This window comes from Hoplias malabaricus, chromosome Y (genome assembly GCF_029633855.1).
Source record: "Hoplias malabaricus isolate fHopMal1 chromosome Y, fHopMal1.hap1, whole genome shotgun sequence".
Taxonomy (NCBI): domain Eukaryota; kingdom Metazoa; phylum Chordata; class Actinopteri; order Characiformes; family Erythrinidae; genus Hoplias; species Hoplias malabaricus.
In genome coordinates, this window is record NC_089820.1 from 4871359 (window position 1) to 4899130 (window position 27772).

The following is a 27772-nucleotide window of genomic DNA, read 5'->3' on the forward strand; positions in this document are numbered from 1 at the left end:
TTGGGCACAATGCAGGAATAAACCCTGGAGGGCCTTCACAGGGCAACACACACACACACACACACTGAACGTGTATGCAGAACTTCCCTAATGAAAAGACATTCAGCATGTATGAAGAACATACAATGACCAACAAGTGAGTTAAAAATTTCTGCATTCTACTTTAAATTCTAATCTGTTCATCTGGTCTTGACTCTGACACAACGTGTCTTGGTCTTGGTTAATAAGCCTCTGCTCTGCTCTTGTCTACAAAACACCTAATTACAGAATTTATTTTACATCTTCATAATCTACTTGTTTAGATGAATGCTATAAAATGATTTAAACTTTTCTCACTTTCAGGGAACATTTCTAAGGCAATACTTCCAGAACCACAATAGAATGTTAAATTGTTGGTGCTAATGAGGTGGATGTCATATTCTAAGAATATCGTAACTTCAATATTAAGAAACCTGGACAGATTATTGTTGAGGGAACATTCCAAAGTAATGTCCCCAACAACCAAAATAGAACATTATGGGAATGTTCTAAGAACATAATTTTGCAACATTCTAAAAACTTTCCAAGGAAACATATTTGTAACTTAAGAAAAACATTCTGGGAACGTTAAGAAAAAACTGGACAAATTAATGTTGAAGGAACATTTCAGTGCAATGTTCCCACAACCAAAATGGAACATTAGGGGAATATTCTGAGAATGTAATTTTGCTAGCTGGGCTGCTAACGATGTATCAGTGTATGTGTATCAATGTATGAAATGTGGCAATTTCTGCTTATGATAGTCACCATATGATCTAAAATTGGAACTCTTACTGTTCACGTTCTATTTGTCCTTTACTATTATTTTATATTTTCTATCTCTCCTTAAAAAAAAAAAAGAAAATAAAGTTATTAACAAAGGGACTGATTAAAAAAGGCCAAAAGAGTTTTGGCATTCAGTGCTAAATAAGGTGGGGTGGGGGTGGGGGGTGTTTTTATTGAAATGCATTTTATTGTACATGTTCCTATGCATTTTTTGTTTCCACCGACTGTTTAAATGTATGTAAAGCATTCGAGTATTCTGAAATAATAAATGTTAAAGGGTTAATTAAGGTTGTTAATTATCCTGTTGATTAACTTGCCAGATCAAATTATCTCATTTAAACTAACACTAGGTAAGAATTAGCTTTTTTTGTGTCCTGCTTTTCCCCTACAGTTACTGAGTATAATATACATTTACAGCATTGTCATGAAATCAAATCAAAAGCCTCCTCACAACCTCAACCCCATCTCTTCTAACAAACTGAATGAACGGCAGCAGGGAGGGACAACAGCACCAGTCTCAGTTTACTATAATTCCCTGTGTCCTTAGACCCCTGGATCTGCCACCTTTATCTGTGGAGGAGCATTAACTACCAAAAGATAAACTAAACAAATGAGTTTTTAGCCTAGATTTGAAGATTGCAACTGTGTCTGAGAACTGAACATTTTCTGGATCATTGTTCCAGAGTTAGGGGGCTTTATAAAAATGCTCTTCCCCCAGCTGAGGCCTTCTGAATTCTGAGAACTATTAAAAATTCAGTACTCTGTGATCTGAGTAATCGTGGAGGCTCATAATAGGAAAAAGTACAGTGGAACCTCTACTTACGAACTTTATCCGTTCCGTGAACGAACCAAGTCCTCTATTCCCGGGACAAGTATTCTTTTTGGGACCTAAAAACTTTGATGATGTTGTTGAAAAGTGAGCAGAAGGTGCCAGGGGTACAGTGTTCAACGGGTCAGAGAGTTGAGAGATGAATTGGGACACACTCATGCTGCTTCAGCGCTGTAGGTCCTCCATTCAACGCGGTGAGCAGCTCAGTGTTTTCCTGGAGCCTCAAACAGAATTGTGTTGAACGTTGTTAAGGTCATATTTATCATAGTCTCTTTATGTTTGTTGAATGTTTCTGTGACACAGCCTTTTGTTTTCTACTGTATATTTAACCGTTATTGTGTGTCCCTATAATGACACAAATACACGGACACATCTCACCGTTACTGACTTTATGATGAGTAAATTACAACTGCACAGCTTTTTGTTTAACTTTACAAAAAACTATTATTAAAGCCAGAGCACCAGAGCGAGGTATTACTCAAAATAAAAGAGGCAGTGAATTTGTTACAGCACCGTTTTATCTGTCTGACCATTATAGAAATGTAAGTCAGTAATAAATATCTAGTTCCCAGCGATCCCTTGTTCCTTTATCCAGTACAGATTACTTAGTGGATAAAATGTTAAGGTGCTTGGTTTTCGAAATATTTAAATACTTAAATGTTAACATGTTATCTTGTTTTCTGGTAAACTTGCGTTTATGTGTTAAATATTTTCACTGTGTTTTGGGGTATGTTTTTTCTGGTATGGCGACCCCCTGTCATAACACAAGCACAGAAACATTCCCTTGGGCGCAGGGAGAACACAAGAGCAGTGAGTTGGTGCACTCTCTTGACTGTCCTCGCACAAGGTGGGTTTTTTATTCACGCAAGTGTATTTTCCCATTTGTGAGAGCACTGTTTGTTGCCTGATGTGGTTTTTCCTCACACAAAATTATATTCTCTGCTCACGAGAACACTTTTAATTGGATCCGATGCCGTAGATCAGGCTGCTTCTCTTAAACACGGCCTATGGCAAGCTGTTTTATCATTAAATAGCTTTCGTCTGACTATCTTTAATTAAATACTGGATATCTACAACAGAGTTTTGACTAGTAACAATTATATTTTGACTAGTCAGAGTGACAGTTTGAAACATCTGCATTTTCAATCGGACTAGAAAGAACAGTAATTGAAGATATCTACAATTTTATTTTGACTAGTCAAAATGTCTTTTAATATATCTCTAACAATGTCAGCAATCATCTGATAAGTCATACATCCTGAATTAGTATTAAAGATATCTCAAATTAGAATTTGACTATTCAAAATTACATTTTCAGATATCTGAATTTTACAGTCATTACGTGCATTAGTCAACCCATGTGCCGCCATAGTTGCCAGGTGTGTTCACTTTAACAGATTTTGGGCTTATTTTTCTGTAAGTCTCTTACAAATATTAGTTGCAGGTTACGTTTTCCATCCCTACCCTTCCCCACATACATCAAAACTAATCCTAATAACACCAGCCGATGCTCCATCAATGAGAAATGTTCATAAGTTTATTTACATGTCAGGTACTGGGGGAAATACAGAAAAAAATCTACAACGCTTCATATTCAGATTTTCTGTTCCACATTAAACTGTGCGGCAATTGCATTCTGTCGCTAATAGATGACAACATATGAACATGACTTCTATACCATGGAAATATTAGACGTTTGGCTTATTATCTTGGACATTATCGTCATAGATGAAGCCCAAAAGGCAATTACACTTTAGAAACAAGCTCAAAAAACATCTCACAACTACCAATATTTATACCAAATATAAGTAACTTTACTGAAAATTTAAAACCAAAATACCCTATAACATGCAGACCTGGCAACTTTTACATGGCGCGAAAATGTGATGTCAGCTATGTTTTGACTGGTCAATAATTTAGGATATCTACCCATTCTGACCCATTCTATTATAATTTAAGATATCAGAAATACAAATCTCGAATAAGTTGAAGTATGCCAAGAATTTAAATCTTACTAGTAAGATTTCAATTGTCACTAGTGAAAATTTAATTTCTGATATCAGGAATTTAATATTTACTAGTAAAAATGTTATTCTTGATATCAGAAATTGAACTTTTTACTGACTTAAATTTTTGATATCAATTATTATATTGTTACTAGTGAAAATAAAATTTTGCATATCAAGAATTTATTTTTTACTAGTAAAAATGTTTCCCCTATTAAATTGAATGGGGTAACCCTTGAATTATCACTAGTAAGAATAAAAAATGTTTTTGTTGATATCAGAAATTTAATTTAAGTAATTTTTTTCATTTTTACTAGTGAAAATTAAATTTCAGGACCCACCGCAAGCCTGAACTGGATAAGCCGTTACAGATAATGAATGAATGAATGAATATCAAGAATTTAATTTTTACTAGTAAATAACTACTAAAAATAACTTTTTTACTAGTAATCATTGAATTTTCACATGTGCAAATTGAATTCTTTATATCAAGAAAAAATTATTAAAAGTTAAAACGGCTTGCCATATTAAACCTATATGTAATTTATTTTGAAGATATCTCAAAAAGAATTCTGACTAGTCAAAAATACAATTTTGTATATCTAACTTAGTTTTGACTAGTCATTACTTTCATCCAAGATATCTATAGTTTAATTTCAGATATCTACACTTTAGTTTCAGATATCTTAAAATATATTTAAGATATCCTTAATATAGAGGGAATTTAAGATATCTTTAATTGGAATTAAGTCAGAACAAAAGGCAAGATATCTCTCATTTATGTTTTGACTAGTCATAATTTGATTGTACTGTGACCCTGAAATGGAAAAGCGGAAAAGTTGATGATGATAATTTAATTGTAGATATAGGAAACTAAAGTAAGATGATGATTAATTTCAGATACCTTGAATTGGAGCTTCCATTGAACTCAATGGTAAATTTGATGTTATTTACACTAGTAAAAATGTAATTAAAGATATCTCATTTTGTTATTTCGCCTAGTCAAAATATAATTAGAGATATCTTAATTTAGAATTGTGTCTAATTATAAATAAATTGCAGATATCTGTAATGTAAATCCAGTTGCACGATTTAATGTTAAAACTGCTTGCCATAAACGGCCAATAAATAAACCCTCCTAAGTGCGGAACTGTTCCCAACTTGCACTCAGTGATTCTGGGTAGGCTCCAGACCCACTGTGTCCCTGAACTGGATTAACATTTACAGACAATGAATGAATGAACGCACAAAACTGAAAACATTCTAGTTAATGTTATAATGTTATTTTTCTAGTAAAATCTTTCCTTGTAAATTTTATTTGAGTAATGTGCGCATATATATTGTAGGATGTCCTTGTTATGGACTGTCCACAGGTTCTGTCCCATTATTTTTACTTGAGACATCCCCTCAGTCCCTCCAGCTTTGGATATGGATCTCCAGGGCAATATCAATGGCCGTAGTCAAGGAGATATCTGATGCTCTGCACCTGTTGCACACGGAAGCTGGACGCTGCTCAAGTACTTTGTACTGGACACCTTCAGTAGCAGAAAACTCAATTGGAATTCATTGACTACAGCCAGCAGAAGAACCATCAAAATGCCTCGCAAGAAAAGTGATATCGCAATAACTATGGATGATGGTGAGTAATCCATCATAAAAATGTATAGCTTAATTTTTATAATGATTTGTTTGAATAAGTGAGCAGTATTTGAAAAACAAACTGATAACTACTTTGTATTTGAGAATTTTCCAACCCTTCCACTTATGTAAAGTACATTTACTTAAGTACATGTACTTCTGCATTTTCAAATACTACTATTCAGGTACATTACTGAACAAAGAATTGAATATAAGCTTGTGGATTTCCTAGGTGTGTACCTTTGTAATTGGTCACCACCAATATTTTGAAGCATTATCATTACTTTATTTAAAAAAAAAAAAAAAAGAATTCCAATAAACCTAAACACAGTAGACATGTACACATTTCAGTTCCAGTACTACTAGATGCTGGATTTATTCAGTAGCACTCCTACTGAATACTCCTCCAGCTTTAGAAGTTGCTCAATACTGTAATATTTGTATGGGCTACTAATCTTTGTATTTATATTTTACTTAAGTAATAATTCTTTTACTTGAATATGGACTTAGGTTAACCTGCCTGACTTTGCGTGTTAGTCTTCTTTGTAGATGTTAGTCTGTAGACATTTTTTGGACTGGCAAAAAGCAGTTTTGGCTTTTTGTACTGTTTTTTTTATTTTTTTATTATGCTTTTTGCATAATTTGAAAACACCAACTGACATTTATATTGAGTGAATATTTCAAAATCTACAGGCAAACTGAAATTAACTTAACTTCCATTACATTAACTTCCATTATAAGTGAGGAATATTTTTTTTCTTTTTACTGTAAAGTTTATATCATATATTTTGACTATGTTCAAGCAGTAACAGCATTCATGATTCCTGAATTTAGTTTTTTTTTTTAAGTTGACAGTTTTCAAAATTTATCACCTATAAAACCTTGTAACAGTATCTTTTGTATATTTTTAAAAGTCATTTTACACCAGCCTGCTTTTACATTAAACAGCATTTTATGATGAAAAGAAAAACATTTTCATGTAAAAGCAAAACTTCATTTGCTTTTACACTGTAGCAAATAATTCTTATTATCAAAATGTAAGATTCTCTATACAATGTTTAAAAACTCTACACGCTGTGAAAACACTATATATTCTTTACATTTGGAGATTTGTAATACAACTGGGAGTAGGACCACACCCATTTTCTACCCTGCTATATTTACTTTGATCAATCATTATCTTATGTTGCACCACTAACTACAGATTTCCAAATTGCCTCTAGAAACAACACAAACACAAGAACTCTGCATTAGAAATGGAATGAAAAATACTTCTATGCCTCAGCATCTGCAAAAGACCCTCAGATCACTATGTGCCAATACCAAGCATAGTGTCAACATAAAAATTTTTTGGAGGAGGAATAATTGTCTGGACTGTTGTTTAGGCTATACTCCTCATTACTTGTGAAAGATAATAAGAAAGTCATTTTAGACAATTATATGCTTCCAAATCTGTGGCCACAGTTTGTGTAAGGTTCTTTTATTATTCCAGCATGACTGTCACCCTGTACAAAAAGACACAGTGTGGGGAGTTTTGTTAACAAGAACTCCAGTTGTTTCACAGAGCCTGGTTTACTCATCCAACATCAGTGCCTGTTGATTGATTGACACACAAATCTGCAGAGACATCATAAGTGGATCTTTAGATATTCAGACTATATATATGGCTATATGTAACATTTTATGGTGTGTATTTGTGTGTGCTTGTTTTTTGCAGTTGGAATGGAGTTTGATGGTGAGTATGACAGTGAAAATGATGGTAAGTCCCATGGAAAAATTAGATCATATTTTATTATAAAAGAGCTTAACTGGCTTTGAACTGACTTGCTTTTAAGTACATTTCTTGTTTGCAGTATAGGGTGCATGGAGTGAATGGAGTGTGATGCAGTTTACTAGGCATTATGTGTGTACATTAAAGCAATGATATGGTGGATAAAAATCTCCCACATATTTCAGATTTATTAAATAAGCTAATGAGAAACAATTTATGTCCATTATATACTTCTATCATATTCAGTACTTAGTATTTTTGGTACCTAGTGCAAAATTGCCATTGGTATACATTTCCTTCTTTTAATTCATTCTAGTTAAGTGTCTCAAATACATGTTGAATGTATATTTTTCTGTATCTCCAAAGTTCAATATAAGTAGCTGGTAGCAAATATGTTTCAAATCCAATTAATCCCAAATACTTCTGAAAGCACCAGCAACTCTGGAATGTTTCTTGTTTTATATCTATTTACCTTTTGTGTTTTTGTTTAAATCTGAAGTGAGGTTGGAGCTTGATTTCCTCCCAGAAACTAAACATTTATGTACTGTTTATATTTGGGAACAGTTTTGTTAGTTGTTTGCATATATTTTCAACTCTAGTTGTGGAAAAGTACTTGTTTTCGTTTGACTTTCCTCTTCAGCACACAAATGGATTATCTTATATATCTTATATTAGAAATGAGTAAAGAAAATGTATCCCTTGTACGCAGATTTTTTTCACTGGACCTAAAAGAATGAAGGCGTCTAGATAGCAAAGCAAGTTTGAACCAAATGTGGCAAATCTGCAGTTCTCTTTTGGCCTACATTTGGCCTTGAATGACAGTGTCAGGGTGAGCCTGGTTTCCTTAACTCAGGCCCAGGTCCATCTTTTATGAGCTAAATATCAGGTGTGGTGTGGAACAAATCTATATCTATATAAAAATATATCTATATCTGTATAAAGATATACACAGACTATATAAGGTATAATACAGACTACACATGTATTCCCTGTGGATGTTTAGGGATCTCTAACAAGAGAGCGAGAGGTGGGAGAAAGCCCAGAGCAGCCGGACGTGGAAAGAAGGCCAAACAACCAGAGAGTGATGAGGAGGAAGACGATGAGGAAGAACAAGTTCCTCGTAAACCAAAAAGCAGGACAAAGAAAAAGAAAAATGACAGCGGGGAGGAGAGTGAAGATGAGCGTCCCCGCGGCAGGGCAAAAGTGGCCAGTAGGAAGAAGGCCGCCGCAAAAGCAGAGGAATCAGACCAAGACAGCGAGGAAGAAAAAAGGAAAAATAAGAAAGGAAAAGCTGCAAGCAAAAAGGAGAAAGAGGAAGAGAACAACAAGGAGAAGGGCAACAAAAAAGGAGGTGGAAAAGGAGGGAAAGATAAGGGCGATGACAAGAAGAAGAAAAAGAAAGAGGATAGCAGGTGCAGTATTCTGTAGGCTTGCTCTTCTCTGAGTCTCTTTGTAGCTGTTCATTAATGGACTGCTTTAGTTCTAATTCAGGTGCAGTTTCCAAATGAGAGTTTCTCAAATATCATTCAGTGTAAGGGATCATGTATATTTTATGGTGTTGCAGTGTCCATGGAGAAAGATGTTTACAAATGAGTTTATTTCTGTATTGTTTATACATTTCTTTTTGTATTACTGACCTTCATAAAATCAAGGGGAAGGGGAGGGAGGAAGTGGTTTCCAAAATGTACACAGTGCAGTGTCTGCAGTTCTGAGCCTGGAGTAGCAAAGACAGAGGCTCTATTCTCACTATTACAGGTCAGTGGAGCATTACAATGACATTGACGTTTTAGTTTTAAGATAAAAATATACAGACAAGTATTCCCTTGAATTTAAGGGCCTCCATTAAGTACATCGAAACTAGGGCATATAACTTCAATCAGCGATTCAAACTTGTATCACCATGGTGCTGAGTACTTAAAACCTGTAAACCATTCTCAGGGCTCTCAACCTTAAGGGCAACATTATCGATGCTTTATTTAAATAAAGCAACTATATTTAAATCTATGTTCAGTGCACCCAGTTTACGCATTCAAAACAATACTCGCTTGAATCTATGTGGCCCAATCCGGGTGACTGTCTGCGAAGGGTTTGGTGTGTTCTCCCAGTTTCTGTGTGGGTTTTCTTCGGGTGCTCCGGTTTCCTCCCACGGTCCAAAAACACATGTTGGTAGATGGATTGGTGACTCAAAAATTTGAATAGGTGTTAGTGTGTCGCCCTGTGAAGGACTGGCGCCCCCTCCGAGGTATGTTCCTGCCTTCTACGCAATAATTCCAGGTAAGCTCCAAACCCACCACGACCCTTAACTGGATACGCAGCTGCAGACAATGAGTGAATGAATGAATGTATACACTAATCAGCCAAAATATAAAAATTTATTTTTTGTATGTAGTCATTCTCCATTTTGTCAACACCACCTCCCATTACCTGCCCTTTGTAGTTCTACAGTTCCAGACTGCAGTCCATCTATTGCTCTGTATATTTTTTAATCTATTCTTCAGGCCAGGACCCACATTGGACTACCATATAGCAGATGTTATTTTGCTTGTAGATCATTCTCACGGCTGTAGTGATACTAAGGTTGTGGTAGTGTCTTAGTGTGTGTCATGCTAGTAGTAGTGGATCAGACACAACTGTGCTGCTGAGGTTTTACTGTTTTTAAATAGGTTTTAAATAACATATGCAGAGCAAGATGAACTGCAGTCTTTAACCGTAGATGAGTATGTAATAGTACAGAAGCTGATAAAATGGACGAGTGTCAAAACAAGGTTATTTTAATATTTCTGCTGATTGTTGCAAATTATGTTTTATCAAAATAACAGATTTTATCACCTTGGGTTTAACTACCTCAAAGCAATACCTCCTGGGATCAAGCACCCTTCTCAGGGCACTTAAACTAAGGGGTAAATTTAGACTACATCATAGTTGTGCCCCAAACACATATCTGAGATAAAGTGCTAACTTCAAGGGTTACAATTTTAAGATAATGATATTTTCACTGATTTTTATAGGTTTCTTTTTGTAGTATTGTGCTAACAAACTCAAACCAATAGCCATAACTTTCTCCAATAGCCATTATATGCTCACACACTGGGCAGCTAAGACTCATGTCATGTGATATCATACATACCATAGTCAATAAATAATTGGACAGTGACTTATATTTTTGTCTTTGGCAGTGTAGTTTAGTACTTTGAATTCAGAATAAAACAATATTGGGATACCATTGAGACTGTCAGTTTTACATCTGGACTGGGGGAAACATGAAGGAGTCTCAGCCCCTTTTATATAGTACCCTAAGTATCTGTATAATCAGTTCCTTCATGGCCAACTCTAAGTAGGAAAAAAATTACCATCATGTTATTTACTATAAAATCACTACCCAGATACTTACATACTATGTGGTATTAAGGAGTCAATTTTAAGATAACTCATATACCTCATTTTAAATGTGGCTACCTCAAGACCAGAATAATATGCCAATATTTTACAAACCTTGCATTTATTGCAAATATAATGTTATACTGTTGTACAAATCACTTGAAAATACAGTGTACTGTAATCTAATGGAAATAAGCCAATTTAATGTGCTTTAGTCATTACTTTTCGAGGACAAAATTTGGCATCTTCCATCACAGATGTCCAGTGGTGGCAGTTCTTTTGCATTTGTTTTGAGACTACAAAGCCACTACTTAGCTGAAGTCATGTTGTAACTCTCTATAACACTGTTAAAATTGCTATGTGCACAACCATCAAATCTCAGCTTCTGAAAAATATGGTTTTGTTTTTGGAGTTATGTGTTTCTGTTATTTGCCTGATTAACTGAGCATAGTTCTTCTTTAATTGAATGTTGATCCAGTTTTACAGTAAATCTGAAAGTGCTGTCTTAACTGCAATAAGACTTGATTTTAATCATTGTTTGACTGGATTTTTACCCTGCTTGTTTGCTGTGGATTCTGCCTTTGGACTCTTATTTGCATGTCTTTGCCTTTTGCCTTCCATTGGAAGATTTGGAAGTGCTGACCTAATCTGGATTGCCTGAATTTTCAGCCTACACTCACTGAACTGTTAATCAACTACGAGCTTTCTGTATCCTCCAAAATCCATCAAAAGTCAACAATAACTTCATATGGACTATGGTTTTGTGACTTTGATTTTCCTCTCTGGCAGCTCATCCTCATCCAATGAGTCAGACGCTGAGTCTTTGTCAGAAGGAGAAATGACTCGTCTGAAAGAGGAAGTGGAAGAGAAGAAGAAGATGATCGCCACACTTCGGAACAAACCATGGCGAATGAAGAGAAGACTCCGAAACTTAAAGTAAAATGGCTTCTCCTCTTACCTTTTCTACGCTTGTTGGATACCTGTGCCATCGACACTGTGCAGGATGTTGCATTTGCCTTTGTAATCCTTATAAACCCTAACTAGTATGGCATGTGTTGCTGTTGTTTTTTATGGGTTGTTATGATTGATTAAAGCTTTCTGTAGATGATACAGTACCTCCTCATTGAAGTGTTCTGCCTCTCTGCTTTCAAAACTACTTTGTGATCTCCCAATCTAGGGTTGCTAATCTTAGCATAAAGTCATATTGATACTACCTACAGCCAAAACATTATACTGTTTTAGACAATGAAAAACACTAACCACACTATGCCAAAGAGCAAACATTCCACATTGAAGGAGTAGTGTATCAAGAGAGAGGTGAAGCATATGTTTGGAAATCAATAACGAGAATTATTTAGCAAGAATCCTACAGAAATCACCATCATCTAAACTTAACCAGACTGTAGTAGAAACTGAACCTCCAGGAACTGGCTTGCCTGAGTGACTGTGCCCTTGAATCCCTTACTCAGTGGCCTTGAAGTGAACCCTTACCTCAGACAGTCCCAGGCGCCAAGAGATTGGACAAGTGCCCTTAAGCAGTAGTAGATATACAGACTGCCCAAGAATACAATGATACCCTGTGAAGAATGTAGAGCTCCTAGGGTTTGTGTTCACTGCTCTGAGAGTAGGTTGTAAGATAAGGACTGTATCCCTAGAATGAGTAGATGGAAACCTGGCGAGGAAATCACTTGATTGGCTGGGTAACTAAAAGGAACTTCTAGGCAGCTTGACCATTGCAGGAAAGCATTGATAGAGGTGCCAGTAATTCTTTGGATACATAGGTTGTGCATTACTGGTTTACATAGTGGAGTGCTAGCTGCTTGAGCAAGCTAACTTTGGCTAAGTACTTTGCAAGAATTCTTGCTGACTTGCCTGGCATCTTGTTGGACAAGTGTTGAGCCACAGATGTGTTTGTCCAAAATATACTTATAATTAAAATTTTGGCTTATAAATATTATCAAACACATCTGACAGCCTTTTTGCAAGTTCCTAGCTTTACTGACAATGCACATAATATATCTTTTACCAAGCCTTATGTTAAATGTGTTTTGTCCTAGTCTCATATCATCAGTAAATTAATTTGTTCCTTCATTTTCTATTCAACTGCCCATAAATTTCACATTAATGATCAACTCAGGAGTTAATTAATTAGTGGAAGTTTTATGTTACAGGAGGTGGAATGTGATATTCCTGGAGTGATGTCATCCTTTGTGTTTAAACCACTGTGCTACTATCTGAATCAGAAGCTGTAGTCCTTAAGAAAGTCCAGTGTATGTCTTTCTGTCTCCTCTGTGTCTTGTGTGTACTAATTTTAGCTTTAGCACTAAGAGGTTTATGAACAGGGGTACCACTGCTGTATTCAATGCTTCCATATCAGATAACACTTTGAACAATCAACAAATTAGCCCTAAACTCACTGGTAAAATGGGCAGCTTTGTAATACAGTTGCAAGAAGGGGCACACTCTTAGTTTTACCCCAAAATAATCTCCTGATATTGAATGCAATACCACTGCTTCACAACACATCGTTGTTGGGTTTTGTGTCTCTCTAGCCAATGCTGTGACAATGTTCAGGTGCTCAAAAGCATGTTGTTTTTTTATGATTCACTGTTTTATTACCTTCCATTTTCATACATATTACAAAATATAGAAGTATAAGTGTCAATGAAATAACATCTTAATAACCCCTTCCCACAACCCCACTTCCCCACTGGAGTCAGTGTGCACATATTAGGAGCGAGGTGAACCCCCAAAACTCTACTGGCAAACTATGTAATTAACAGGATAATATAAATCAAGTGCTCTTCTCTATGCTGCCATCTCTCTCTGTGCCAATTGGTGAGGGATCAATAGGATTAGACTGGACAAAAACTGCTGAACAGTTTCCAGGAGTTAATTTTTCTAGGGTGACCATACATCCTCTTTTTCTCAGACATATCCTCTTTTTGAGACATTTCTAAATCGCTAAAACTTTCATTTCCCTGAACACCCCACCTTTTTTGCTCACCAGCTTTGGGTTGTCTTGCAAACGCCCTTCATGCAAACATTGGTCAAATAGCATATCAGCCTCAGCACCAAAGCAAGAGCCAAAAGCTAGATAAAAGCTAGATTATTTTAAACAGTAGCTGTTTATGTATTGAAGTTCAAGTGTATAGCTGCAGTTACACATTTGCCAAATTTTTACACCCCTACTTATATGCATATCTCCGATGCTACCAATTTTATGAAACTACTCCACCCAGGAAGCCAAACACACCTCAGTGTACAGGTGTTTGTCTGCCCTATGCATATGTTGAAAACCAAGATATGGTCACTCTATTTCTAGAGAACTTCAAAGATGTTAATTGTAATGTGAAGACGACTGTTAAAGCTAACATTCTGTGTGGATGTTTGTCAGGGAGGCCCAGGATTTTGTGGAAAAGTTTGAAGGTGCTTTGGGCAAAGGGAAAGGAAGGAAGCTCTATGCTTTCAAAGTCATGATGACCAAGGTACAGCATTAAATTACCCATATCACACTACAATCTATTACAAACCACAGAAAGACTGGCAGAATATTTTATGTTTAAATTCAGTGCCATGTATTTGTTCACTTTTTTCCAGAAATTGATCAAGTTCAATCGAGACTTTGAGAACTTCAAGACGGCCTGCATTCCATGGGAGAGGAAAATTAAAGAAGTAGAAAGTTAGTTTAGCTTGTTTCTTTTATGACATTTGTATCTTGTATCTAAATTGACGTTTGCATTACGGTTCTGAATTTGTGAAAAATGGCACTGACCTGTAGTTTTCTCCTTCTCATTTTAAGGCCACTTTGGCTCTTCTGTAGCCTCCTACTTCATCTTCCTCAGGTGGATGTATGGCCTCAACCTAGTTCTCTTTGGTTTTGTGTTTGGCCTTGTTGTCATCCCTGAGGTATATATGTAGTATATAATAGGCTGGAACTCTTGAATATAAATAGACACAGATGTAGATATGAGTAATGTGTTAATTGAAAACTCTGTTTTATATTTGTCTGTAAAGTTTAATCCTCTATCTGTCTGTCTGTATATATCTACCTTTCTATCGATCAAGGTTCTGATGGGTTTACCTTATGGCTCCATGGCCAGAAAAACTGTCCCTAGAGATGAGCAGGCAACTGCCATGGACTTCTCTGTCCTTTTTGAATTTGGAGTGAGGAATGACATCAATTGTTTCTGTCAGTTTTTGTGAAAATATTTTTCTGAATAATCAAATGCTGAAATTCAAACACTAACATTTTTGTCTTTTCAAAAAAGGGTTACTGCAAATACTCCGTTCTCTTTTATGGGTTTTACAACAACCAGAATACAATTGGATTACTCAAGTTCCGCCTGCCACTTTCATACTTCCTGGTTGGAATAGGAGTCTTTGGATATAGCCTGATGGTAGTGATTAGGACGTAAGTTCTTCTGAATGTGGTTAAAAGTGGGGCTAGAAAATACCTTAATCATACAACACTGGTTGGAAAAGTAATTTATCACAAGACGTTGCAAAAACAACCATCTGTTTTAATTACATACTAAATCACTGGAAATCCATGTGGTATAAACAAATCCTGACTGCTAGTCTAACTACTAATCTATAGGCTTTTAAAAATGACAAACTATCATTAGTGCAAGGTTTCCTCAACTCCATTGCTTTTAGAGCTGAACAAAATCATAATTGTGTATTCTTTGACAGTATGGCAAGGAATGCTAATGAAGGAGGTGATGGTGCAGACGAAAGTGAGTTCACCTTCTGCTGGAAACTCTTCACTAGCTGGGATTACCTTATTGGAAACCCAGAAACAGCTGACAACAAATATGCTTCCATTACAACTAGCTTCAAGGTTGGTCCCACAAAACCACATAACTATACGCTTATTAAAACAACTTCTTAAATGCTCCATGCCTACAATGACCACGAGGAGTAACTAGTGCAAAATGCTTCCCTTGCCCTAACATCCCTAATGGATTTCATGATTAGATTGAGAGTAATTTTTTGATAAACTGCTCCCTGAGTGCCAAGGTGGTTGGAAGCCTGCTGCACAGTGTGTGTGTAAAGACTTGCTCACTAGTGAGTGTTTGTTAGTTCACTACCATGGATGGGTCAAATGCATAGAAGAATTTTCTTTAAAGGGATCAATAAAGGTGTTCCTTCTTCTTCTTCTTTATCTGGAAGCCTTTAAACTAGTGGCCAACCGAAGATCTACCACTTGAAATCTACTACTTTCCTACAGAATTGTTAGGTAAGGGACAGGGCAGACCATGGAAAGTAATGTTACTTTCCATGGTCTGCCCTGTCCCTTACCTAACAATTCTACATCTATTCTGGGTAAACAAGAGCCCCTGAAGAAGTTCAGTTGCTGGGGCAGGTGAGGAAAATTGTGGTTAGTACTAGACCAGGGGTCGGCAACCCGCAGCTCCAGAGCCACGTGCAGTTCTTTGATCCCTCTGTCACGCCCTCGTCCTGTCATGTCTGTTTTCCCGGCCATGTGCTCGCTCTCAGCACATGGCTCTGTTTGTTGTTGCCCTAGTCCCGCCTTTGTTCTGCCTCCTCGTCTGTGTCTCATTTGTTACCCTGCCCCCTCGTTATCTGTCCAGGTGTATCTTGTCTGTGTCTTGTATTTAAGTTCCCTTGTGTCTCTCCTGTTTGTCTGACATTTCACCTTTGTTTGTTCCTAAGTCATGTCGTGTTGTTTATTTCCCCCCCCCCCCAAGTCAGGTCGTTATTGTTTCCTAGTTTTGTCGTTTTGTGTATTTCCTGTTCCTAGTCATGTCGTGTTGTTTCTTCCCATTCCAAGTCATGTCGTTTTGTTTACTATCCTAGTCTTGTTGTTTCCACTGTTGCCTGTCTTTTTTTTGTTTTATCTTTTGTTAAATTAAACTCACTGTGTTTTAGCAAGTGCGTCCGCCTCCGTCAAACCGCCCTGTGATCCCTGACACCCTCTGATGCGGCTCAGCTTTTGAAAATAATTACTGAGTATTTAATTAAAATGTATTTTATTTTAGTTTGTTTATTTTCAAAATGTAATTCTATGAAAATTATGGCGATCTTGTAACATCTAAAATATTCATTAATTCATTCATTATTTGTAACCGCTTATCTAATTCAGGGTCGCGGTGGGTCCAGAGCCTACCTGGAATCATTGCGCACAAGGCGGGAATACACCCTGGAGGGGGCGCCAGTCCTTCACAGGGCAACACAGAAACACACACACACACACACACATTCACTCACACCTATGGACACTTTTGAGTCGCCAATCTAGCTGCAACGGGTGTTTTTGGACTGTGGGAGGAAACCGGAGCACCCGGAGGAAACCCATGCGGACATGGGGAGAACACACCAACTCCTCACAGACAGTCACCCGGAGCGGGAATTGAACCCCAACCTAGCTGCTGCGCCACCGTGCCGCCCATCTAAAATATTTTAATATTTAAAATATTTTGTCGCTCTTAATACACGTCACAACTTCCAACGTGCGACACTCGCCAGTGTGCGGTTTCTTAAACTTTTTGACAGCTGACTGCACGGCGCCAGTAAAAGGATGATGGCACGCAGAGAAAGGACAGCATTTTTGTTTGCTGCCAGTGGATAATTTAAGTTCGGCGTTTTTTTCCCCCATTACTACAAGGACTCAAATAGACATTGAGTATTTTACTTAGTCTTTTTTTCGGAGTTAAACATGTTTTGTTGCATACAGAAATGTTATTTCATTGTTCTGCAGTCGTTCATTAATTTCATAAATGTAACACAGTATGTTTGTTTATACATAGCACAAAGGCAAAAAAAAACAACAACCCTGTTATATGCAGTGTTATTTCATGTAAAATTTCAAAAGGATTTTGTGGATCCCAGTGTTTTCTTTACTGTGTGAAATGGGTCCAAATGGCTCTTTGAGTGTTAAAGGTTGCCGACCCCTGTACTAGACTTTACAGTAAGTTTGGTCTGTAGGACCAGGATTGGTAGCTTTGGTTTTACAAGTTTTATGTACCTTTTACCTCTGATCCTGTGCATTTCAGGAATCCATAGTGGATGAACAAGAAAATCAGAAGGATGAGAATGTTCACCTGAGGAGGTTTCTCCGTGTCCTCGCTAATGTACTGATCTTAAGCAGTCTGGGAGGCAGTGGCTATCTCATCTACTTTGTAGTGAAAAGATCACAAGACTATGCTAAAATGGAAAGCAGCCAATTATCCTGGTATCAAAAAAATGAGGTAACTTATTTATGGTTGCTTTTGCTCTAAATGTTACTTCTGACACCTTGAATGATGTTTGATGTTAAGAAACTGCTAACAATGTTATGTTTGATATTTAAGCATTGTAAGAACCCATGTTTCTAAAACATTCAGTGTTAACATGACTATATCATGAAAATGCTTAAGATTTGCATAGAGCATATAATGCTTCCTCTCCTATGCTAACACACTCTAAATCAATTCCCCTAAACCAAAACTATTTTTGTGTTCATATGGCAAATTTGTCATGACAAAATGTAATGACAAACTGCTTCAAATATACTCAAAAATAATAGCCAGGTGTAGAAGTAGACATTAGACAATTTGGGTCCAGAAGGTTATTTGGGTTAAGGACCAATATTAGGTAGTCAAATATAGGCCAAGAAAGCACATCCCACATTATTACACTACCAGTGCCAGCTTGATTACTTGAAAGCAGAGAAGGTCATACGATTAATGCTGTTTAAAGTTGTAAAAATCTGCAGAAAATATAATGTCACTTGACCAGGAAACATTTACCCAAAGCTTAGCTGTCTAGTTTTGGTGAGCATTTGCCCATTACAATTTCATATTGACTGAAAGGAGTCTAATCAGAGCTAGACCGCCCTATACACTCACTACGCATGTTGCATAGGGCCCCGCAAATTAACGAAGGCCCCCTCATCTTAAGTTAGGAAGAATTTGTGTATCATCAGAAAATGAAGAGAAACTATTCTTTAGGAACTGAAAAGAGGAAAACAAAAGACTCAATGAGACTGATCTGCAGGAACAGCAATCATGTAAAGCTGTGACTGTTCTGCTCGAGGTTGTATTGTTAATAAATTATAGTCTACGAACATAGCCACGGGAATATATTTAGAGGTGGGATGCACTGCACAGCTACTCTCCAAAACCTTAAAAGCCTTGCAGCGTCACCGTACCATGAACCAAACTTTGAAGCAGAAGAGTGAAAAGTAAACATATATTGATGTTTTTATACTGTCTAGTAATTGTTTAATCTTCCCCAAACACGCCAGTACAGTGTACACGTTGCTTACAATTTCATTCCACCTTAAAAAGTGACATTTCCAAGTACAAAGTTGAGTTATTTGAAATTTCAGTTCCACCTTAAATGCTGCTCCAATATTCAAACAATAACACTAACACCACCATATTTGACATTTTTGTTACACCTTAAACAGTGAAGCAGTTGCAGGTACCTGGACAAAACTACTGCATAATTTAAGGTGACACAAAGCTGCAAGCTAAAGTATAAACAGTTACATTTGCTTCTTTTTCTTTTATTCCACCTTAAGGACTGCAGTTGTTACAGAATCAGATAAATGCTGACTTGAGGGCTGATCACAAAGTTCATTCATTCATTATCTGTAACCGCTTATCCAGTTCAGGGTCGCGGTGGGTCCAGAGCCTACCTGGAGTCATTGGGCGCGAGGCAGGAATACACCCTGGAGGGGGCGCCAGTCCTTCACAGGGCAACACACACACACACACACACACCTATGGACAATCCACCTACCAACGTGTGTTTTTGGACCATGGGAGGAAACCGGAGCACCCAGAGGAAACCCACGCGGATATGGGGAGAACACACCAACTCCTCACAGACAGTCACCCGGAGCGGGAATCGAACCCACAACCTCCAGGTCCCTGGAGCTGTGTGATCTGCTGCGCCACCGTGCCGTCGTTGATCACAAAGTTAAATATGTTAAAACCGTTAATGTATTGTTTTTTGAATAAGTATTTTTTTTTACACCTCATTTTGTTCTGTATATTGCTGGCTGTTAATTCCTAAGCCAAAAAAAGGAGGAAGAATACTAGTGGACAGTCAGATGCAACCAGAGCTGTCACTAGATATTAAAAATTAGGGGGGCTAAGCTTTAAACAGGGGGGTCTGGGGTAGTTGCCTCGTAGCAGTAAATTTCTTTGACGAGATACAGAAAGCCACAAGGAGCTGCTGCCTTTCTGAAAAAATATTTTGAATATCCATCTACAGGTAGAAAAACAACAATTAACTCATTATCTACAGGTATCTGTAAAGTATACAGTCATAACGTCAGGAAATCACATAAACATCAGTTCAGTCTGCACTAAGTACTGCAGTGTTTAATGCATGAACATTTTTACTGTCTTTTTTAGCAGGCCCATTGCATTCATCAATAATCAGGTTTCCTCTGCTAGCTTGATGCTATTTCAACTTGTGCATTAGTGGGTTTTCAATTTGGTTAATTAAAGACTGTATCAGGTATTCAATAAATGATTTTCTTTATTTAAATTAAAATAATGAATGCAGGGGCCGGGTGACTACGGATCTATATTAGGGTCAAAAGTTTTGTTCATTTGAAAAAAAAAAAAAATCTGAAACTGAAAGTTCAGATCTTGATTGAACTTTGACACATTGTATTCAAAATTAAAATAAGTGCAGGATGATTTTTAGTTTAAATAGAATTTTGATTCAATTATTGAATTTTTTCTTTTTTTGACAAAATAATTTATTTTTATTTTTCACTTTCCTGTATATTTTGATATTTGAAATCTTATTTTTCAGTTGCGGTCACATCTTATTTTAATTTTTCAGATCCTTTTTTTCACTTTCGGATCCTTGTTTTTCAGTTTCAGATTTTTGGACCCGATCTAGCGTGGAAGGTGGGACATCAGTGGAGAGAGGCGTAGTATAATGACTGACAGTATAGCAATGAAGGACCTTCCTCACTGTTGACTATGAGAAATATCACTGAACACTCACATTATACGTAATATTCAGTGTAAAACATTGACTTTAGTGACAAAGTCCTTTATAGTGAGCTCTTTTAGACAACATTCAGCACCAAGTGCAGTAAAAGAGCTATAAACTCTCTCGGAGTGCATAGTTCCACAGCTACACTTTAGTTTCCTAGCACTTTGCTGGCGATGGCGTCCAATCCATCAGGACAAGCTGCAGCGACCTGGTAACGAATCTGAATAAGCTCCTTATTTTCTAGGTTCTTAGTCTGACGTTCCGTTCCACCTTAAATTGTGTTTAAATTAAACTGGTCTACGCATATTTTAGTGTGCAAATATATGATGATTCCATATTTTACTGGACGCTTGGCAACACTACGTGTGCGTATTCTGTCAAGAAAGCAATACAGACCTATAGCCAGCAGCTACAAGGAGAGATTTGGAAATGGTTAAATCAACACATTCACACACAAAATGTCATTATTTACTGTAATACTTTTACTTCTGTAATTATTTCAGTGAATATACACACTGCTGAGATAAACAGCTATTTCTAATGTGCCTAATTGCACAGTACTATTAATCTGTGGTTCTCAATCCTGGTCCAAGTGGACCACTACCATGCATGTTGTTGTTTTCTTCTCAGTCTATCACCTCCACTTCAATATCAGGTGTTATTCATTAGCTCATTAGTTGTGTCAGGTGTGTTCAAATACATATCTCTGCAGACCACATAGACCAGCAAGTTGGAGAGATATATACAGTAAATAGGTAACTACCAGCATTTGTGAGGTTAGGGTTAGGTTTAGTGTTAGGTTGTACCTCCCACTTGACAGTTGTCATCCCTCAGGTGGAGTTTGTGATGTCGCTCCTGGGCTTGGTCTGTCCCCCTTTGTTTGAGACCATCGCAGAGTTGGAGGATTATCACCCCCGTATTGCTCTGAAGTGGCAGCTGGGTCGCATCTTTGCCCTCTTTCTGGGAAACCTTTACACCTTCCTGTTCGCTCTGATTGATGATGTCAATGAAAAGGTATGGCTAATCTAACTTTATTTTTGAATATACATTTTCCCCTTTCAATAATTTATATTTTAACCTGTCAAAGCCAACTTATCAAAGCCATGTAAAAATCTTGTTATTTTTTATTCTCTTTGCGTTTTTTTATAATGCTACTCCTCCTAGGGTTTTCAAATTACTTTGCTTTTGCTTTTTGCAGCAATCCGACTCAAAGGATTCTTTCTTGTGCAAAGTAATGCAGAGTGCAGTTTTCGTATAGAGCTCGTTCAAACATAACATGGTACTCTCATTGTAAAGACAACACTCTCACTCAGACAATACACATAGACTCATACACATAGAGCCTAATACATAGGAATAACAGCCTAAGGCACCGACTTAAAGAAGCTCCAGACAAATGTGGAATGTGAAATTCCAGCAGCAGTTTATTGAACATGGTATTCTAAACGTAATGGTGAGACTTTTTAAGATGGCAGGGTTTTTGAAGGTGTCCGTTTATATGACGGGGTCATCTACTTTAGGTGGAAGTCAAAATAAAATTGATAAGTCAAATTTTACATACCTTTAGTATATGCGGTGATTGAAAAACACTGATCTAAGGAACGCAGATCCCTTGTTCCACATCCTAATGCTGAAGGGCCTTATTCTCCTGTAGCCAACAATTAGCACTGAGCATGGAGACCTTGGATTAAGTGTACATGCTCCAGATTGCCCTATTTCTTTTGTGCTATGTTGCCTCACTGAATATAAGTGGTGTATACCAATGTTTGCAATAACTATTATCATGTGTGCAAAATATATATGTATATTTAAATGCATTTTTTTAATCAACTGACTTTTGTTTGTTTGTTTAAATTGCTTGCCTCACATTTACAGCTGGAGAAGGAGAAGGTGATCAAGAATGAAACCCTCTGGGCTCTTAACGAGTACTACGCAAACTACACGCGGTACCATAATGTCACAGAGAACATACCACCACCTGATATAGCCCCAGCTGACATTATAAGAGGTCCCTGCTGGGAGACTGAAGTGGGCATTGTGCGTATTATCATCACTAATTCCATGTTTTTGATTTACACATTAAACAAAAGCACACATTTAACATGACAGGTCATTTGACTCTTAGCCAAATACACACCATGAAGCCAAAATATATGTAAATAAATATATCAAGTTTGAACATTTTTTGTTGACCAAGGGGCACACAGGTTATTGTTTATTTACATGTTTTATTTAATTGTTTATTTATTTTTATGCATGTGCTACAAGGTGTTTTATTGTTTCGTAACTTCAAATATTAGGGCTTAGCATCAAGTGACCTGTACAAATGGCATAAAAATCCTTTGACCAGTAGGTACTTAAGGTGTATCTATTGGCTTCATATAAAGTACAAAGCTCTAAACTAAATCTGTACCTAAAGAGGTCTTTCAAGGGAAAAATACCAAGTCCTTTCTGACACTATTTTCACAATTTGATATTTAAACATATTTCATAGCCTCATATTACAAAACTTGCAATCAAAGACCTTGATTACAGTATATATTCTTTGAATATCACTGCTTTTGAAAGAAAATAATGAATCTCCAAAATAGTCATTTTATAGAAGAAAAAACCTTAACCTTCAATGGAAGTCAATGTAAAAAACTTTCTTCTAGACATTATAGTAATTTTGGAGCATTTCTGTTTGTCCATTCACCTTGAAACTTTGACACAATGTGAAGGACAGCTCCTTCATAATGAAGATACATGTTTTTCTTTGGGCAGCAAGAAACAAAACATTTTGTGTGCAAATTATGAATATGTGATTGATATTTTATGATTAAAATATTATATCTTAATTTCTGTTGCTTTGTTAAGGAGTTTGTGAAGCTGACGGTGTCAGATATTGAGGTGACATATTTGACCATACTTATTGGAGACTTCATGAGAGCTCTAATCGTACGATTTCTCAACTACTGCTGGTGTTGGGACCTAGAAGCTGGCTTTGTGAGTCCTTAGTATTCTTAACAATGATAATATTCAGTGTAACCTAACATAACATAAATGACAAATACACTAATTATTATTAGAACCTACAGAATAAGAACTTACAACTCTCTGTATAGACCAATGAAGCTGAGTCTTTATTTTGTAGCTGGCAACATGCCCATATTAAGAACTCCAGATCTATGCTTCATTTTGTATTACACAAGTGCCCCTTCATTAATGGTCACATTCTGACAACATGGCCATTTTTGTCTCAGAATATTTGGGTGGTGGATATCTCTAAACCTTTAGCTAACATAACAGAACTTTACAAGTAGTTTTCTCCTCCAAGGTAGTTAAGACGCACAATAACATAGTTTAGTACAAACAGTTGAGAAACAAAAATAGTTAGTATAGAACACTTAAGCCCTTAATCATCTACAACCCCAAAAAAGCTCTGCAAACAATGTCAATGTATCCTTCTGTAGTATGTTTCATAACACAATTGTAGAATACTATACTCTGTTTACTGTTCTGTACTGATGCCCTGAGTACACACAATACTGCATTTCTTTACAGCTAACTGAATGCCCTGACAGCTGGCCTGACACACAATACTTAACAACCAGGGCAACACAAAGACACACTACACCAGCCAGGTTACTTAATTACAGAGAGAGAGAGAGAGAGAGAGAGAGAGAATGCCAAATATCTTTTTTGCACAACACTTATACTGTTTATTATCTTATAGTGCTTTTCTGAGATGCTATTCCAGCATAAAAATTGTGTGTGACATATTTTTGTCAACTGTAACTTATTAACATAAATCTGTTTATTTTGCAGCCCTCATACGGGGAGTTTGATATCAGTGGAAATGTACTTGGGCTCATATTCAACCAGGGAATGATATGGTGAGAGCAAGAAATTTAATCTAAAATGACAGTAATTAAATCAAGGCATTTACATTAATTTCTTACCTAATCTTTCAAATCACCCAGGAAATTTTGTGTGTGCAGTTTGGTCATTTATAGGCGATGTTTATGATTTTTTTTTTTTTTAATAAAACTCAGAAGTTTCCTCATTATTTGCTAGTTATCCAGTATATTTGTACACTGGAAACCGGTCTAATGTGTTTGTGAAACCCTAGTGTCTGTAAAGTAGCAAAAAAAAAAAAAATAATTATAATAATAATGTAGCTTGGTCAGGCATAGGTTTTCTACAGACTGCTACAAAACTTGTAGTAAAACTTTGTAAAAAAAATGAGCTTCTGTGGTAATTCAGACAGTGAATAAAAACTTACAGAGAAGTTAAATACAGCCATGTAAAAACAGCAGTTGTTTTTCTCTTCAAACATACTGTTCCACATTACAAGACACAGAGCTTCTGAACATAAATCAATCAGAGAGAACTGCAGGTTCCCACAATCAAACCTCCATATGGTGGACCCACTCTAAGAAATATAAGCTGATTTATTCAGGGATTTTTCTCATCTGAGTAGCAATTTATAGAAAATAATTAGCTAAATATATAATCACATTCATAAATACTGTTTGCTATGTTTTGATAGTAGGAATGACTTGTTGCTTCTTTGATATTTCTTAATAATTTGAGACAGTTTGGAACAAGCATTTTGTACAGTCTTCATTTCTGCAATTTAAGGTTTTAAGCTATATTTGCCCACTAGCTCCAAAAACTAAGGAACAAGACTGCATAAATTACTTAATATAATATAATATATAATAAAATAGTATTTTTGCTTTGTATTCCTCTAAATGTGAATGAATAAATGCTACTATATTTGTGTTTGTGTATGTTTCAGGATGGGTAGTTTCTATGCTCCAGGCCTTGTGGGAATCAATATTCTGCGTCTGGTGTCTTCCATGTACTTCCAGGTCTGGGCTGTGATGAGCAGCAATGTTCCTCACGAGCGAGTGTTCAAGGCCTCACGCTCCAACAACTTCTACATGGGCATCCTGCTGCTCGTTCTTTTCCTCAGTCTGATGCCTGTGGTTTACACTATGATGACCATGTCCCCCTCTTTTGACTGCGGACCCTTCAGGTCAAACATTCATATGTTAATTGTATTCACTTCCTGAGCTAATAAAGCTAATAAAACTAAACAAGCTAATTACCAGCGGTATAGTAGTTCATAAAGAAACCCTTTTTAACAACCATATACTTGACTGAATTTGTTATTTGATTCTGTTTAAAGGTAGCTAAAGCTAAAGTAATGCAAATGCAATGATTGTCATAAGACATGTAGCCATTACTGTTTGTAGCAGGCTCCTTGAGTAAATTGTTTCCAATATTGACTGATTGTTCACAGCGGGAGAGAAAAGATGTACGATGTTGTCATTGAAACTATTCAGAACCTTCCAGCATTTATGGCCAATATCTTCACTTATGCCTCCAACCCTGGACTCATAATCTCCATTGTGCTTCTCATGGTGTGAGTATTCAGTATCCCCTTTGCTTGGTGTGTGTATAAGCCTGGATGTGTTCTAGCATAATTACTATACAATAAGTATCAATAGCATAATTATCAAATTAACAAAGTTAAACTGGCAGTGTGTTGTAAAAAACTACTGTGTCTACAGCAAAGCTTGACTATGCCTATGAGAAATCTCTCTCTCTTGTAACAAAGCTTAATTAGAGTATGACACAACAGTGAGTAATTTGCTAATCAACTGAAAGTTTTTAAATGTAAATATGCACAAAGCTGTTGTACTGTACACTCATGTCATTTGTTTGAATTATATCACCTTCTTATTTAAATAGTAATCTAACTCAAAGTCTCCTTTTCAATTCAAAATCCAAGCACCACTACTTTAAATAAGATAAAATGGCACTTGGAACACACCATTAATCTCTGTACATGGGGTGCTCAAGGCAATTGTTTTTTTTACCATATTCCTCTATCAAATAATGTACTGAACACTGATGGGTAGTGAGGTATGATGATTGGCAATGGAGCAGGCCTACCTCACTATATGGCCTTGAGAAGCTGTGTTTGTGAAGCTCCATGTATTGAAGTGATGTACAGACAGTGCCTTTTATGCATTTTTTAAAATGTATATATTTATTCATTTATTTTTACAGATTAGCCATTTACTACCTGAATACTGTCTCAAAGGGATACCAGCAAGCTAACCTGGACCTGAAGAGAAAGATGCAAATGGTGTGTAATTTCTTAATTAAAATCTTAATTAATCTAGCCTATGATCTGTAGCCAGGAATGAAAAGACGTGGGAAGATTAGGACACAAACAGTTTTTAAATAAATGGTCTTTAAAAAAGGTATTTGGGGAAAGAACATTTAATTTTATATTACCTATGCATATATGCAATAATAGTCTACATAACATTCGATATGTATAGCAATAGAACATATCGGCACAAAATATTTAAAATTTTAATGTTTATGGAAGGATAAAGGCATCTTTTATTATTTACGTCAGAAGACTAGTTGCAATGATATGTCAAAACTGTTATAACCTAAAGATATGCTAGCAAGCAGTTATGCAAATCATGTTACACTTGCCTAAGATTATACTGTAATCTATTAAAATAGACAGTAATTACATATGGCTAAAATATTAGCAGCCACCATGTTGTCTATATTTAGTATGTCACCATTTTTATCAAAGCAAATTCAGACACCAAGCATGACATCAACTTTAAAGAAATTTTCACTGACATTTCTCATAGTCAGTAGACTTACAGCATTCTCTTGAAATTTCCAGTCAAGTTTCCTGTCTCGTTTCTTTCAGCAAAGAGATGAGGAGAAGAACCGCAGGAACAATAAAGACAGTACCAACCAAGTCATGAAAGATCTGGAGGATCTTCTGCCAAACAAATCTCTGATTCCAGCACCAACTGAAGAGCAACCAGGTCATATACCCAATTATTTTAAGTAAAACACTTAATTTTTTTTTTCTAGTAATATGGGAATTTTTTTTGTGTTCTTTTGTTTTTTTAAAACATTTATATGTGTATCAAATGTGCACCTTGTCGCAAATTTAAGTCAGGACCTAACCAAGGTACTGAGACAACATTGGTCCATTTTTAAACACCTACAAATGTACACAAATGTTTGTTTGCTTTTGAATTTCAGAGAATCCAGTGAGCCAAGCCCCCACTGGTAAATCTCCAAAGGTGACAGGGAAAGCTGGGACAGCAGCCAGTGCGAGAGGAGTAAACCTTCAGAGGGATGTGTCATTGGCTGCTGCAAATCCCAGAGCACCTGTGACCTGTCCCCCAGGCCCAAGGGGTCCTGGACCACTGCCAGGGGCAGGGAGAGGATTACCTCCTGGACCAGGACGTGGAAGAGGAAGAGGACGTGGAGGACCTCCACCAATGAGATAAAGTCCATAGGCACAAAGAGTGAAAAAAGACACTGCAGGGACAAAAACAT

The 27772-nt window shown here is 36.6% G+C and overlaps 1 protein-coding gene across 2 annotated transcripts; it reads left to right on the forward strand.

Moving 5' to 3' along the window:
* The first annotated feature begins 5235 nt into the window (after positions 1-5235).
* LOC136678831 (transmembrane channel-like protein 2-B) lies at positions 5236-27723 on the forward strand. Of its 2 annotated transcripts, none has more exons than XM_066656981.1 (20): positions 5236-5278; positions 6995-7036; positions 8052-8460; positions 11216-11362; positions 13824-13914; positions 14027-14108; positions 14229-14335; positions 14495-14593; positions 14698-14840; positions 15122-15269; positions 17446-17640; positions 21230-21409; positions 22271-22432; positions 23252-23380; positions 24203-24270; positions 25179-25418; positions 25686-25808; positions 26459-26537; positions 27129-27249; positions 27473-27723. In XM_066656981.1, the coding sequence occupies exons 1-20, from the start codon at positions 5236-5238 to the stop codon at positions 27721-27723; spliced, it is 2859 nt and encodes a 952-aa protein (XP_066513078.1). The 2 variants fall into 2 exon arrangements, with proteins under 2 accessions (XP_066513078.1, XP_066513079.1); XM_066656982.1 differs by having other exon boundaries at positions 27482-27723.
* The last annotated feature ends 49 nt before the right edge of the window (positions 27724-27772 follow it).

What these genes read in the sequence shown, in the direction of transcription:
- LOC136678831 (XM_066656981.1), top strand. Translation starts at nt 5,236, where the DNA reads ATGCCTCGCAAGAAAAGTGATATCGCAATAACTATGGATGATG. An exon ending in GGGAGACTGAAGTGGGCATT is followed by an intron (nt 22,433 to 23,251) that starts GTGCGTATTATC and finishes TGCTTTGTTAAG; the next exon opens with GAGTTTGTGAAGCTGACGGT. An exon ending in TTTGACTGCGGACCCTTCAG is followed by an intron (nt 25,419 to 25,685) that starts GTCAAACATTCA and finishes GATTGTTCACAG; the next exon opens with CGGGAGAGAAAAGATGTACG.